Source organism: Abramis brama, assembly GCF_963993115.1.
Source record: "Abramis brama genome assembly, chromosome: 23".
Taxonomy (NCBI): Eukaryota; Metazoa; Chordata; class Actinopteri; order Cypriniformes; family Leuciscidae; genus Abramis; species Abramis brama.
Genome location: NC_139985.1, coordinates 22,358,291 through 22,375,037, shown reverse-complemented (window position 1 = coordinate 22,375,037; position 16,747 = coordinate 22,358,291). Strand labels below are relative to the sequence as shown.

At 37.2% G+C, this 16,747-nt stretch overlaps 2 protein-coding genes across 3 annotated transcripts in view; one reads left to right on the top strand and one right to left on the bottom strand.

The window, feature by feature from the left end:
• Positions 1-3,154: 3,154 nt before the first annotated feature.
• ghrh (growth hormone releasing hormone) lies at positions 3,155-7,502 on the bottom strand. The gene is made up of 5 exons (XM_084101271.1): positions 7,361-7,502; positions 6,779-6,863; positions 4,537-4,641; positions 4,049-4,153; positions 3,155-3,714 (listed from the first exon to the last, which is right to left on the bottom strand). The coding sequence occupies exons 1-5, from the start codon at positions 7,365-7,367 to the stop codon at positions 3,573-3,575; spliced, it is 444 nt and encodes a 147-aa protein (XP_083957397.1). The 5' UTR covers positions 7,368-7,502; the 3' UTR covers positions 3,155-3,572.
• A 7,320-nt stretch (positions 7,503-14,822) lies between these two features.
• The window catches only part of cdk5rap1 (CDK5 regulatory subunit associated protein 1), a 74,953-nt gene continuing 73,028 nt past the window's right edge, over positions 14,823-16,747 (top strand). Inside the window, exon 1 of one of the 2 annotated variants that reach the window (XM_084100689.1) lies at positions 14,823-15,318. In XM_084100689.1, the coding sequence (XP_083956815.1) occupies positions 15,045-15,318 (274 nt within the window). In that variant the 5' untranslated portion in view covers positions 14,823-15,044. The remainder of the gene's footprint in view (positions 15,319-16,747) is intronic. The other variant, XM_084100690.1, reaches the window with a different exon arrangement.

Sequence of the window (16,747 nt, the reverse complement as noted above, 5' to 3'; positions counted from 1 at the left end):
TTTAGTGGGGTTTTTTTCTGGAGCCAATGCTGTTTTTAGAGAGCAGTGTGACGGATATAATGCTGATATCTGCTACCAGTCAATAGTTTCATGTCACGCATGTGTCAAGTCAAAAACTTAACATGGAAATAGCCTAAACAAAACAAAATAATTATATTCTGTAGGGCACACGCCTCATTCTCGATCTTCTGATTACTGCTGCAACAGTGTTTCGATGGAAAAAAGTGTGTTGAATTTGATTTATTAATCAAGTTACACAAATTTGTTCATGTAACTTTAACATCATGCACTCTTAGAAAATGGGTTCAATGGGGTTCTATATATAACCATAGTGTTCTTGACTCAATTTTAAATAACATTTTATGCCAAATTGGAAAGAAATGTTATTTCAATTTTTTTTTCTAGTGATAGTTTACAAGCTGTTTAATTCATAAAATTAATTTAAATTAAAAATTAATTAAAACATGTCCATAAAGCCCATAAAATGGGAACCCCTAAAGGTTCTATACAGTGAGGAAAATAAGTATTTGAACACCCTGCTATTTTGCAAGTTCTCCCACTTAGAAATCATGGAGGGGTCTGAAATTGTCATCGTAGGTGCATGTCCACTGTGAGAGACATAATCTAAAAAAAAAAATCCAGAAATCACAATGTATGATTTTTTAACTATTTATTTGTATGATACAGCTGCAAATAAGTATTTGAACACCTGAGAAAATCAATGTTAATATTTGGTACAGTAGCCTTTGTTTGCAATTACAGAGGTCAAACGTTTCCTGTAGTTTTTCAACAGGTTTGCACACACTGCAGGAGGGATTTTGGCCCACTCCTCCACACAGATCTTCTCTAGATCAGTCAGGTTTCTGGGCTGTCGCTTAGAAACACGGAGTTTGAGCTCCCTCCAAAGATTCTCTATTGGGTTTAGGTCTGGAGACTGGCTAGGCCACGCCAGAACCTTGATATGCTTCTTACAGAGCCACTCCTTGGTTATCCTGGCTGTGTGCTTCGGGTCATTGTCATGTTGGAAGACCCAGCCTCGACCCATCTTCAATGCTCTAACTGAGGGAAGGAGGTTGTTCCCCAAAATCTCGCAATACATGGCCCTGGTCATCCTCTCCTTAATACAGTGCAGTCGCCCTGTCCCATGTGCAGAAAAACACCCCAAAGCATGATGCTACCACCCCCATGCTTCACAGTAGGGATGGTGTTCTTGGGATGGTACTCATCATTCTTCTTCCTCCAAACACGTTTAGTGGAATTATGACCAAAAAGTTCTATTTTGGTCTCATCTGACCACATGACTTTCTCCCATGACTCCTCTGGATCATCCAAATGGTCATTGGCAAACTTAAGACAGGCCTTGACATGTGCTGGTTTAAGCAGGGGAACCTTCCGTGCCATGCATGATTTCAAACCATGACGTCTTGGTGTATTACCAACAGTAACCTTGGAAACGGTGGTCCCAGCTCTTTTCAGGTCATTGACCAGCTCCTCCCGTGTAGTTCTGGGCTGATTTCTCACCTTTCTTAGGATCATTGAGACCCCACGAGGTGAGATCTTGCATGGAGCCCCAGTCCGAGGGAGATTGACAGTCATGTTTAGCTTCTTCCATTTTCTAATGATTGCTCCAACAGTGGACCTTTTTTCACCAAGCTGCTTGGCAATTTCCCCGTAGCCCTTTCCAGCCTTGTGGAGGTGTACAATTTTGTCTCTAGTGTCTTTGGACAGCTCTTTGGTCTTGGCCATGTTAGTAGTTGGATTCTTACTGATTGTATGGGGTGGACAGGTGTCTTTATGCAGCTACCGACCTCAAACAGGTGCATCTAATTTAGGATAATAAATGGAGTGGAGGTGGACATTTTAAAGGCAGACTAACAGGTCTTTGAGGGTCAGAATTCTAGCTGATATACAGGTGTTCAAATACTTATTTGCAGCTGTATCATACAAATAAATAGTTAAAAAATCATATATTGTGATTTCTGGATTTTTTTTTTTTACATTATGTGGACATGCACCTACGATGACAATTTCAGACCCCTCCATGATTTCCAAGTGGGAGAACTTGCGAAATAGCAGGGTGTTCAAATACTTATTTTCCTCACTGTATATGACACTGACATAACCTTTTATAAGAGTGGTTTGGAATTAAATTATTTTGAATTGAGCCAATTATGTAGTCTCAAAATTAATTTAGATAGTTCCCTGACAGCTTTAATTCATTACATTTTTCTATTTTCGTCACATCACTGAATTATAAGATTGTACTAGCTAGCAAACAACAGAACTTGTCTTCTTCATGCTAAATACTGAGTACAGTCTAAACAAAAGCTCCACTCTTCACTAAAATGGTAAGTAAAACGTAGTTGAAATGGTTTTAAACCACAACATAAACATGTAACAATATTTCTCCCTAAAGTCTTCCTCTTTTCTCATCTTGCTCAATATCACATCAAATAATATTCAATTTCAACATTCTCTCCTCATTAAGTCCCATATAAAGCATCCTGGGAACTATAGTAATATCAGCAAAAAGAGAACCCGAATGGTTTATTAAATTAAATGATGTGGTTTTCACCCAACATAATTTAATCTAGTTGTAGCTTGCACATTTAAGGACCACATTAATTGAAAGTAAAGAAATCAAGTTTGGAGAGAAACAATTTTGTTGTGTAGATAAATAATATTGAGTAAACTGGACAATGTTCTCATTTTTTAATTCATCTGGCAGTTATTTCCCATTTAAAACCATGATGCAGACATGCACAGTCCAAATTTAGAAAGTTCTGGGGCATCATATATAAAATGTTGCTTAGAAACCATTTGATCTTATGATCATTTCTCAAATATGCGTAGCCTACATGTGATTCAGAGGATGAAAGTTTTACTCACAAACAAACGTGCTTACATCTCTCTTCCAGAAGTGAAATTTATAAATCGCAAATGATCTTGAAATTGTGCACAGATGAATGGTTTCAGATCTCCGCCTTGTAAACGCCCTCGAATTAATGTAAAAATAAAATGAAAAATAAATTGGAAATCACAGCACACAATTCCATTTCAATGATTACAGGTTTTCCAACTTGCGTCAATGATCACAGCTGTATTCACTTTTGTTGCATTGAGTTTCTACTTGTATTTTCAATATAGGCTGCGTTCAAAATTGCATACTCTCTGAGGAGATACTTATTTTGAGTAAGTAAATTCATGACCGCTCATGTGACCTACCAGAGTCAGTTGCATCACTTCACTGCCATTCACAAATCCTCTCATCCTCATAGGATGGCATCGTATGCACACTTTAGAATCTCACCATACTGTTTATTTGGCAAGAGATCCTAATGTAGGATTTTTCATCAGTGTTTTAGGAGAGGCTTAGGAAACAATCAATTATACCACTATACAACCATATTTACTTTTACTATGGTGTGGATGTAAAATACAGTGATTTAAACATTTGTGTATTTTAGTTAGGGACTCCTTATTTCCGTGGGGTGAACTGAGTTTTAATAATCCATTGTGAAATGTGGCAAAAAGACAGTTCACAGTTGTTGTTGTTGTTTTTAATGTTTTCATCACTGTGTAGCTACTGAGAACTTAAGTCTTTGTGGTTCTCTGTAACTTTGTTCCCTTTCAATGACATCCATATCCACATCTTGCTTGTAGGTGTCTCCATATATGCCGGATTGGCGTTTTACATAGTTTTGAGTTTCTGGTCTGTTGACAAAGGTAAAAATGATTGAAATCTCAAGGGACACAGCATTATTAATTTGGTAAGTCATGGGTTAAATCACATCAGTACAAATATTTTTTTTCTTTTATCTTTGAAAATAAAAGTTTAAGTAATTATAATGATACATTCTTAAATCCTTGGAACCCAAGATTTTAATACATGATATTTAAACATCAATGATGCCAATATATTGGGTGTTCACAAATCTTAAAAGCACAGCAGAGGTACCTAAAACTAAATTATTTAAATAATAAAAATAAAAAAATTACCCTGTTTTAAAAGTATTTGTTCAAATAAATGTCTAAAAAAGAAACATACCCAAGTCTTTTGCCCATAACAGTTTGAAGGAATTTTCTGGCAGATATTTGACCAAGAACTTTTCGGTAGCTGTTGGTAAAGATTGCGTCAGCATGTCTTCCAAACCTAAAAATAGTGTTTAAACATCATACAGTAAGATGACTATATTTCAAGTCAGATTAGACAATTTCTGGATGGCGTTATGGTTCAGCACTTGGGATTGCCCAATAGCCCAGAGCAGTGTGAGAGAGTTTCAGGTTAACAAAAAATGTACTTACTGTTGGGCCAATGCTGCATGCTACTAAAAAGATACATGATTTTTTAAAATTAATTTATTAATTAATTCATTCATTTTTTAGTATGGCTAGTGAAAGTGTTAAACCAATGGCAAGCAAAAAAAAAAAAAATACTATTAGAAAATAAAACCTTTTTTATTGTTGAGCCATGGGTGAATGAATGAATGAATGAATGAATGAATGAATGAATGAATGAATGAATGAATGAGCAACCTAAGCTCAGCATCTGGTGTGTGCAACAGTGAAGTGTCTGCTGTCAGCTGCATTGGATCCTCAATAGAGGAGGTCATCAGGATCGCAGCCGCTCGCTGACCAAACCTAACAAACACATGAAGCACTGTGTTTATCACTGTTACATTCATAAGACTTGAATATACTCTATAAGATTAGGTAGAACAAGTGCTCTTCTACATACAATCAAAATGCAGGATGCTTTGGAGACTTTTTCAGACAGGAGTTGTTTTTGTCAGATTTTCAGTAATAGAATAATTTTGGTTATTTTTAAAGGTTATTTTTGACAGTCAATTTCTGTAAAGTCTTGGCTACAAAAAAAGCTATTGAACATTTGTTCACTGTTATTTCCCAGGACAAAAAAGACACAGAGCTTTTAATACACGCTAATATACAATGAGGCATGATATTACACTAAATGGGTTAAACCGTCACCATGGGAATCTGCGGTTTGTTGACAAAGACACAAGAATAACTTTTTTTTTTTTTAATATGAAATAGGCAGTATACTTTTTAAAGTGGAGAGAAATAATCCACCACATGTATTTAAGTTGACAAATCACAAAACTCATGATGAGATTCAGTAACAATTCTTGACACAGCAATAAACTGAAATACTATTTAAACTTAATATTATTATTATTCTGAGACAAAAAAATATGACTCTAACTCCTAGAGCTTTAAAGCTAGAACCACCAAACACAGACCTTCAGAGTGTTGTGTCTCGAGTTGCTATATATTTGCTAACTGATCCGACAGTTTTCCTATCTATCTATCTATCTATCTATCTATCTATCTATCTATCTATCTATCTATCTATCTATCTGCAACACCCTAGCAACCACCCTGAGTACCCTAGCAACCGCATAGTAACCACCCTGACTACCTTAGCAACTGCATAGCAACACCCTAGCAACCACCCAGAATACCCTAGCAACCACATAGCAACCACCCTGAGCACCTTAGCAACTGCATAGCAACACCCTAGCAACCACTCAGAATACCATAGCACCCACCCTGAGTACCTTAACAACCGCATAGCAACACCCTAGCAACCACACAAGTACCTTAGCAACCGCACAGCAACACCCTAGCAACCACACAGAATTACCTTAGCAACTGTATAGCAACACCTTAGTTTATCTTGTTGTTCAAACTTTTTCAAACGTTCTGGTCTGGATTTTTAAAGCCAACTTCAAAGTTTGTCTTGACAAACTTTTTTATCTAGTTTTTATCTAGTTTCTTATTATCTAGCCCCCAAATAATTAAATAAGATGCAAAAACGTCCAGTGTCTATTGGTTATAATGAGAAGCCCTGACCCTTAACACAACAAAAGCAGAGTTCAGGCTTCGTCAATTAATGTGACCTGTGACAGATTCTGAACATACGCTCAAAAGTAGCGCACAGGCTTTCCAGTTCACTCACTGTTCTCATTCTTTGTTAGTATAATTCACACACACCCTATTCCCTGTCCATGGGTTTGTATAGAGGTGTGTGTCTAGTGTAAAAATGAGTCACACACTGTTAATTAGTTGTCTCCCAACAAGGGCTGCAAATGCCATGTTCTGAGAAAATCTGAACGCTATGAGAATGGTTTGCTATTATATAATATTGTTGACGATTTAAGTAGCCTCACATTTAAAAGGATTTGTAATTATAAATTATGTAACTGTTATTTGTTATATGTTTGCTGGAAAAAAATCTCATGTTTCAGATATAAAATTACACTGTAATTGTAATCATAAAGTCTTGTCTCTACAGTGTCATTAAAACCATGTCAGACATGCTTTTTTTTTTCTAAAACGTTATAAAAGGTAAAAGATTTGTTAAATGTGTAGCAGTTTTATATTTTTATCATGTTCACTTATGTTAAAACATTTTCTTTTACAAAAAACATTTACAAATATAATTTTTCTTTAAAACTAATATTTTATAAATTACAACCTTTATAATATTAATTTATGTATTTATTTAAAAAATAGTTAAACTATTTGAGCCATGTAATCCATAGCAATGCATTCTAAACCAACTAGAATGCAACTAACTAAACCAACTTGCACATTACCGAATGAATTAATAAATGAATGAAATATGAAGTCACACTATTGAACAGAGCTAGTGTAAGAGTAAGAATATGTAACAAACAGTTAATTACAACAATTAAGACACCAAATATTTTTTAATTAAATACACGCATGATGGAACAGTTGGTGTGTGTCTTACCTCAGTGCTGGATAGACTGGGGAAGATGTAACTGACAGTAACAGGCAGCAGAGTGCTAGCAGAGCAGTTTTCTGCATCATTCTCACTAGAAACACAGTTCAAATTACAATTCACATCCACTAAAATACATTTCATTAATACATTTAATTTTACTGCATTGGACTCTGCAACTGATTTCCTATGTTACTCTGTTTTGTTACATTAAAATTATTAATTATTTTGTTAATTTTCAACAGTTTTTATTATTATTAAAACGTTCTTATTTATGTAGAACCAAAAAGTTTTACTGCCTCATATCATATAGAGAACTAAAACCTAAAGAACTCAAAAAACTGATGAACAGATAGATCTTGAAAACCTGTAATCTAACATCAAGAAACTTTTAGTTTCCAAAGAACTATATGGAGCCAAAAAAGGTTCTTGATGTTGTATCTATGCTGCAAACAACCATGCAAGTACCTTTATTTTTACTTTCAAAATTCTTAATAAATAAATTCTTACAATAATTCTTAATTACTAAGTTGAATAGCCTTTCAACAGAAGGAGATTTAAAAAAAAAAAAAAAAAAAAAAAAAAAATTACCTTGCATGGTCGTGATGTGCTCCGTGAAGGTCTTTAATAAATGTGACAGAGTTGAAATGTTGGTTATTCTCACTCAGGGTTTGGTTTCATTCTCAGCTTATTTTATCAGGTGAAAAAGAGGGTTTAAAGAGAGCAGTTAGGAATCACCTCACCTCCCTCTGCCCCCCCTGCCCCCCCCCCCCCCTCTCTCTCTCTCTCTCTCTCTCTCTCTCTCTCTGATGCATGCTCTTTTTTATTTTTACAATGTATGCTATGGAACATGCGCATGTGCAACAATGATATGCGTTATATGCTTAAGGAATAGTCCACTACAATTTGAAGCGTTTTCTGTAGATTATACTGAAGGAAAGAACAGATACAAATTGTGAATTTTTAAATGTATACTTAATTTTCTTCAGTGGTTCAATCTCTGCAGCTACATTTGTCATTACCTTCACAATGAAAGGTCTTTTGTGGCTGGCTGGTAATCTTTTTTTTTTTTTTTTTGTAAGTTGGGTCTCATCATTCTGTGGTGCTAGAACAGTTTAATTATAAAGATTTCTCTTGCTGGAGCTGATATAGTTTCTGAAGAGTTACAAAGAGTTAACCTGTAATCATTTGTTTAGGTTCCAGCAGACCAGAATTAATTAATAATTAAAACCAACAGTGTCTTTCTAGTGTCTTGTGTCTGTCCAGGCGTCTGGACACATCTGGACACAATGTGTACAATTATTGCTTGGTATGAAAGCAATCTAAAGTTAAAAAAAAAAAAATTTCCCCATTTTTCTAGTGTAATATATTTTTTTCTATTTCTCAAAAGTAATTCAGGGAACAGGCAGAGTGTCTGTGAGATACTTGTCAAACAGTCTTTAAAACATGATATTTTGCCTGTGATTTGTGAATTCTCAAGGCAGCTATATAAAATTATACATTAAAGGTAACATATGAGAGATTCAACACTTAATATCCTGTGCTTAGAAAGAGCTTTGGATAGGTCACCGACCTCCCAAACACCGATGGACTGAACTGGAGAGAAGCCATCGGCAGGTGTTTGGTGAGCGTCGCGTCCCGATCCAGAAAACAACCACCATCACCAGCAGCCGCCGAGACCGCCCTTCCAGAGTCTCGTCCCGCCGAGACTGCCCTTCTAGAGCTTTTTCACGTCATGCCTGTCGAGCCCTCGGCAAAGTTGGCCGCCACCTCACCGCCTGAGCCCTCGGCAAAGATGGCCGCCGACGCCACACCGCCTGAGCCTTCAGCCAGGATGGCCGCCACCACTTCAGAGCCTGTTCCTGTCCCTAGACCTGTTCCTGCCCCAAGAACTGTTCATGTCCCTAGACCTGTTCCTGCCCCAAGAACTGTTCCTGTTCCCCGAGCCTGTGTCTGTCCCCATTCCAGAATCTGAGCCTGAGATGGTTCCTGAGCCTAAGCCTGTTCCTGAACTCCACCTTGGTCCTCTGTCGCTCCAGCTCCACCGCGGCCTTCTGGATCCCCGCCTGCGCCTCAGACGCCAGAGCCGCCGGCATCGCCATTGTAAGACTGGAAAAACTGGAAGAACTGGAAGAGAGAGCTACTCTCTGAGAGAACAAAGGAAATTAACATTTGAACTCACCCTTGTGTACCATTGAGACGAAAGTCTCACCTCCGAATCATCCTAATCTACATTTCTTCTCCTCATCCCCCACTCCTTCTCCCTCATGCTGAGATCACCAAAACTCACACAAGAATCTATATGTTTTAATGTGAATAATTATCATTGAGTATTATACATGTTTAGTATCATTTGAAATGTCTCAGTGCGACTGGTACAAGTGTCTCATTCCCAAATAAGTAAAACAAAAGGTAATGTTTTTAAGAGTTTAGAGATAACTGGCACACAAAGGAAGGTGGTCTCTAGACAAATGATCTACTACCCCGAAAAGGTGTCAACTCTGAATGTAAATTCCCATTGTTAGCAGATGTTTCCATGTGAAAGAAGTTTCTGTCTATATAATGAAATGCAACTAGAAGATCGGCGCGATTCTGTACCTCAGATCAGCCGATGAATGCTGAGAGTCCCGAAACTCTCAGCATCATGTATTTCCTAATGTTAGGCTCGCATCTTTTCTCTTTATTCTAGAGCATTCGATGTTATTGTATTGATTATCTTTGAACTGATTATGAAATTGGCATGATACATTTACCTGACATAATAAATTGTAAACATTTGATTTTATTCTAACGGACTCTAACATTGTTTTCATTAAAGAGTTAAAAGGAATAGTTGAACATTTGCTCACATTTAATGATGCACAGATATCATTAAAACCTTTTAATTTATGGAGTCAGATGAAATAACAAGAGAATACATATGAGAAAATGTATTGCATTTAATCAAAATTACTTTGCCACGTGGAAAGACAGTAACACGCAGAGGCCTTCCCCACTGACCGGATACCTCCATTGGGCCGATTGAACGTGAGCTTACACCATGTCCCTCGGGATCCTCAGCATCGCCTTGGCTAGTCGGCTCTCTGGCTCCATCCGGGTATCCTCTTCCACCTGCTTCGCCTCCGTCAGTCGGCCCCCTGGAGTCGCCTGCCCTGCCTCCACCATGGCTCCTCCCTCCGCCTGCTCCGCCCTGGCCTCCTGCACAGCCTGCTCCGCCCTGGCTGCCTGCACCATCTGCTCTGCCCTCGTCTGTCCTGCCTTCGCGCCTTCTGGGAGGTGGAGGTAATGTCACGTGTCAGTGTATGTTTGGACTTTCAGTTTGATTTGTTTTGATTTGTTCCTGTTTTCCTTTGTTCTTTTCCCGCCACTCCTTCGTTTCCAGGGTTACTGTCATTATCAGTTCAGTTGTATCACCTGTTTAGTCATCATTGTCATCTGTATCACCTGTGTTCCGTTAATCAGTGTCATGATTACCCCCCCCCCCCCCCCCAAACAGATAAGAAATACTGTAACTTGTGGATATGATTTTTTCCAAGCAAGCACAGTATTTTTAAAGCATTCTCTAAAATAATGGAATTGTAACATCTGTTTCCTCCAACCAGCAGAGGGAGCCTGAATACTGATCACAATACATTTCTTCTACAATTACTTCCTGTTTGTTATATAAAGAACACTTTGCAATGTATTGTATAGTGATGGTGAAATTAAGCTTTGTGAAGCTCCGGGGCTTTCCCCCTCGACTGTATCATAAAATGGTTCTTTACTCGAAGCTTTTCAACACGTTGCACACTAACGATATCTTGTGGTCAAAAGGTGGAAAAGCTGCCTTTCTGTCCCAGAAGACCAATCCATTTTTTTTTCATGTAATAAATCACTTTGTGCTCTGTAAACCACAAAGCAATAAAATGAATCCTCATAATTCATGTGTAAGTGTTGATGTAGTTCTTATGCAAACAAACAACTCTATGAATGAATTTATGTAGAAAAAAAATGTATTATGGGACAAATTAACTTGTACAGAAACAATTCTTATGAATCTGCTTTGATCAATAAATGTAGCCTTATTCACATAAACTTTAGCCTCAGTCCTAATCGTATGAGTTAATAGGCAAGGCTCATGTAGGCATATATAGTCAAAATAAAATAAAATGAATGTGGAATGGTGAAGTGCTTGTAAACTGGGGAGGTGACATTTTATTTTGTGGGTAATTTAAGAAATTAAAGATTTTTATTAAGGAACAGGACTTGTTCAACAGTGTGAGGGCTAAGTCTATTTCTTTTTGTATTTACTACTACCGAAGAGCATGACACTCGAAACCTGCTCAATGGGTCCGTGTACGATAGTTTGTTTTTTCGTTTGAAACACAAAACAAAATAACGAGAAACCACCTGTTTTTCGTTTGTCGTTTCAAACCAAAAACAAAGAAACGGTAAAAAAAAGAGCCGTTCTCCCGTTTTTGGTTCTAAATCCAAAAACGAAAAATGACAAAACCAAAATCAAATAACGGTCCGATTTGGGTTTTTTTTAAATCCTTTTTCCATTTTTTCGTTTGAAGATCTACATTGAAATACAGACAGGTTGGCCACGTGACCCGGAAGTCATAGTAAATATGGCCTATCAAAATAAAAGCCAAGCTTTTAGAACGGTCATAATATGCAGCACTAGTCTATAACGTTATACCAGAGTAACGTTAGAAGAAGAAAAATCAATTAATAAATAGGCTTATATAAACCTGGACCAGAATAAATATGTTAGCAACAGTAGTTTATTACGTAAGGAATAATTGACGACAGGCCGTTGAATTAAAAATAATGCATGTTTCCATTGATTGTTTCCATCGCAGTGCATTATTTTTCTAATAATTCAACGGCCTGAAGTCAATTATTCCGCTTATACTACAGTTACCACACCTCGAAACATTGTTCAGATTATGTATTTCAAGACGTTTGTAAAGTTTTTGTCATTAAAACGCTCTTGTATATAGGACTAATTCCTTACGCATCTAATCCCATGCCTCCGTTGCTAATTCCAAAACGTCATTTTAGAGTTAGTAACGGAGGTTTGAGCCACTGATAGCAGACTAATGCTGGGGACACACGACTAGCTGACACATTCTCTGACTGTTTTCATCGACTGCAGCAGATTTTAAACACCGACTCTGAACACAGCGCTGAACACGCGTTTGGACATGATCAGTCATAACAAGTAGCCTATCAAATTACATTCATAACCGGCCTTAAGTGTGTCCCCGGCTTAATGCAGTTATTAATGCAGTTATTAGAGAGAGATGATGCAATAATGAGACAGAAAAGCATGTGCGTCATTATTATTATTTATTTATTAATTCAATTCGTTTTAATTAATTCGTTCATTTTTTTTCTATTATTGACAGATGACAGTAGACTAGCCAAATAAATGAAACACAAAGCCCTTTTAACAAGTAGGCCTATCAATAATTATTTATTTGTTAAATTATCTGCAATACAAATCCGTGCTGCAGGACTATCCATTTATTTAGCCTATATTCAGTTTAATTTTCTATTGATTATATAGGACTATATACTTTATCTATTAAAATTAAATTGCATGTTTCCATTGATTGTGAAGCTAGACATTGAAAATTGCAGATCAAGCGCATGGGGCTAAATGTTTTTTCTTGTTATGAATTGTATCCTATTTTCCGTTATTACAGTTGACTACGCGAAGTGATATGGAACTGTAATGCGCTCAAGACCTGCCTGGAACTACTTTAGCCGTGCGTTTCCCTGAAAATAATGCACACCTTAGAACGTTTGTCAACCAATCAGATTCAAGCATTCAACGGCCCTGTAGTATAAAGCTATTTAATATCGTGCCTATCCAGACATCACCAGTCACGTTTAATGAGCGCATGTTTGGCTCAATACAGTTGGTAATATAGGTTAACCTAAGAACTTATTGTGTGTGCAGAGTTGTTACTGTTAGCGCTATATTATATAATTAAATTTATATTTAATGTGGTTTCCACCGTAATGGACAGCGAACTGACAGCGATTGATAGCCTACTTGTCAACGTGAATTCCCACGTGACGTCATGCGTAGGCCTAATAACGTTACTAATAATGAGGGAGATTGGGATTCCGCCATCAAAATATCAGTCCCTATCTCGTCTTTGCCATTCGATTGACACCCTCGTAAAACTTGTGTTGGTCCTCAAATATAATTTTATCCTAACGCATCATATCTATTTTCAAAAAGCCCAAGGACACGCTGTTACCTCGCTCACGTTATACAGTGTTAATAGAAATGTATTGAACAGGCTTAGGTAACTAATAGTGATAGTAGTTTGTTTATAATACAATCAAAAACGACATATGTGAAGGTTCTCAGTCCTCCATGTAACGTTAATAATCCAACGAAGTTTAAAATCAAGGGCAGTTCAAAACGATTACAGACACCAGTAGGTGTCGCACTGTGTCTGCTGTGTGCGAGCTACTGTCATGGAGATATTGATTTATGTTCTGTAATTAAAACACTTTCCATTATTTTCATTACAACTGTGCTTTCACAAATCACGTTTCTTAGCACTGCTGCTTAATGCATTAGCCTACTCACCAAAATGAGCTCTTTCTCCTCATGTTTGATTGTCTGATTTACATGTGTGCTATTATACTTAATTTATTTTATTAATTTATTATTTGCATAAAATAACAAAATGATTACAACAAAAGAAGTTCTGCAAGTGAGAATAATAGAAAAAAAAATGGAACAATTTATTAATTGCATAAAATAACATAACAGATGAACATAACCAAACTTAACCATTCAACTTAACTTAAAACCTAAACCTAAAATAAAAACTAACTAAAACAATCCCCTAATTTATAGTGTCCTTCAAAACATTCACAATCTCCCCCATTCCTGTAATTTCAACAAAAAAAAATCTTGGAACATCTCGTCCCTGCACTTTGGGCAGTGCGGCGAGGTAGTTGCCCACTGCTCAACGCAGACCCGGCATCCAACGAGGCTGCGGCAGCACGGTGCCACAACTGGGTTTTCCATCACATCTGCAAGATTCAGAATATTTTTCAACAAATATTTCAACGGTTGTCTCAAGCAATTTTCATCTGTCTCATTTCACTTGTTAGTGTTACAGTGTGTTAATAGTTATGTTCTCCCATTGACTGCAATAATTAACTTTTAATAAAAATTGTAGTCATAGCAATGATATCTGTCTAAACATTCCCTTGTATCCCCTATATATCTCTGGTGTCATAAGCCTCTTGTTCTATATTGTATGACAGTAACATCCATATTTTTTATCTGCTGGTTACATCTTCACTGAAGCTACATCACACTTATATTGATACAAATATTAAAATCCAATATGCCATTGTTTTATGGCTGCAGGATTACATTAAACATAAAATGTTTTGGCACATTTCCCTGTAATTAAAGTCCACATGAAATCAAAACTGACCATATTTACTTTGTTTGCCTAAATTGATCGTTTTGTGGTGAACAATTCATCCATGCAAGTCAATCCACACAAAAAAATGTTTTGGCTTCGTAATCTAATACACTACTGTTGCTAACATATTTATTCCGGTCCAGGTTTATATAAGGCTATTTATTAATTGATTTTTCTTCTTCTAACGTTACTCTGGTATAACGTTAGTGCTGCATATTATGACCGTTCTAAAAGCTTGGCTTTTATTTTGATAGGCCATATTTACTATTACTTCCGGGTCACGCCAACCTGTCTATATTTCAATGTAGATCTTCAAACGGAAAAATGGAAAAAGGAATTTCAAAAAAACAAAATCTGACCGTTATTTGATTTTGGTTTTGTCATTTTTCGTTTTTGGATTCAGAACCAAAAACGGGAGAACGGCTCTTTTTTTTACCGTTTCTTTGTTTTTGGTTTGAAACGACAAACGAAAAACAGGTGGTTTCTCGTTATTTTGTTTTGTGTTTCAAACGAAAAAACAAACTATCAAAACGTACACGGACCGTTCACGCTATTTTTGAATCTGAATACGAAGCAGTCACGTGACTGTGTGTGGAAACCATAGGGTGGAAACGAAGCTTCGGACGTCACAGATCACGTGCTTATGGCAAAACGAATCAAGCTCCGATACACTGCTTCAATGTGAGATGTTTCGTTTTTTGATACAAGCTTCGAAGCCTCGGTGCCGAACGTCACATCACTAATAAATCGTTTATTTTAGCGTCATGGGTCAGTGATGCGTTTGCCGTTTTTAGCTGTTAAGTGTGTTCATAAGTGAGTGAGACATGAACAGAAGCAGTAGCAGCAGTTTCAGACTCTTTAGATTTGCCCTTATGAAATGTTTGTCTCGACGCCTTTACAGAGACACAAATCACCGATATTATTGCTCTGAATCTTCTACTACCAGTCAAAGCAGAGTAGTGCAGCTAAAGAGTAAACTGGCAAATGGTCCCAGTTTTCAGGACTTCATCAAGAGTTCTGACAAGAGCCATTATGACTGCAATGAGGAATATGACGAGTACTACATTACTGAAGACACAACAGCACATTCACAGAAAGGTATGGATTTTAAAATAAATAAAAATAATTATAAATCGACAGATTCTACTATATGGCGCTTTTCCACTGCATGGTACGGTACGGCTCGGTTCGGTACGGCACGCTTTGGCGCTTTTCCACTGCATGGTAGCCTACGGTGCGGCTTGGTTCGGTACGGCTCACTTAGTGTCTGATGGATAAATGATATACAAAACTCATTTTTAGTTATTGTCTTATGCTTTGCAATAGAAATAATTATTAGATCACATCAATAAAAAGCCATCATGGTAGTATACAGTAATAAAGTACTTGCAAATCATTTGCAAACTCATAATTAATATATTGTAGTCTCTACACTTAATATAGTCCTATTAATAGGATATATATATATATATATATATATATATATATATATATATATATATATATATATATATTATACAGTGAGGAAAATAAGTATTTGAACACCCTGCTATTTTGCAAGTTCTCCCACTTGGAAATCATGGAGGGGTCTGAAATTGTCATCGTAGGTGCATGTCCACTGTGAGAGACATAATCTAAAAAAAAAAAATCCAGAAATCACAATATATGATTTTTTAACTATTTATTTGTATGATACAGCTGCAAATAAGTATTTGAACACCTGTCTATCAGCTAGAATTCTGACCCTCAAAGACCTGTTAGTCTGCCTTTAAAATGTCCACCTCCACTCCATTTATTATCCTAAATTAGATGCACTTGTTTGAGGTCGTTAGCTGCATAAAGACACCTGTCCACCCCATACAATCAGTAAGAATCCAACTACTAACATGGCCAAGACCAAAGAGCTGTCTAAAGACACTAGAGACAAAATTGTACACCTCCACAAGGCTGGAAAGGGCTATGGGGAAATTGCCAAGCAGCTTGGTGAAAAAGGTCCACTGTTGGAGCAATCATTAGAAAATGGAAGAAGCTAAACATGACTGTCAATCTCCCTCGGACTGGGGCTCCATGCAAGATCTCACCTCGTGGGGTCTCAATGATCCTAAGAAAGGTGAGAAATCAGCCCAGAACTACACGGGAGGAGCTGGTCAATGACCTGAAAAGAGCTGGGACCACCGTTTCCAAGGTTACTGTTGGTAATACACTAAGACGTCATGGTTTGAAATCATGCATGGCACGGAAGGTTCCCCTGCTTAAACCAGCACATGTCAAGGCCCGTCTTAAGTTTGCCAATGACCATTTGGATGATCCAGAGGAGTCATGGGAGAAAGTCATGTGGTCAGATGAGACCAAAATAGAACTTTTTGGTCATAATTCCACTAAACGTGTTTGGAGGAAGAAGAATGATGAGTACCATCCCAAGAACACCATCCCTACTGTGAAGCATGGGGGTGGTAGCATCATGCTTTGGGGGTGTTTTTCTGCACATGGGACAGGGCGACTGCACTGTATTAAGGAGAGGATGACC

Excerpts from the sequence above, each read along its gene's own strand:
- ghrh (XM_084101271.1), bottom strand. Across the intron at positions 4,154-4,536 it reads ACACCAGATGCTGAGCTTAG|GTTTGGAAGACATGCTGACG; the intron begins GTTGCTCATTCA and ends CACTATTTTTAG. Across the intron at positions 3,715-4,048 it reads GTTATGGGCAAAAGACTTGG|ACCAGAAACTCAAAACTATG; the intron begins GTATGTTTCTTT and ends CTTTGTCAACAG.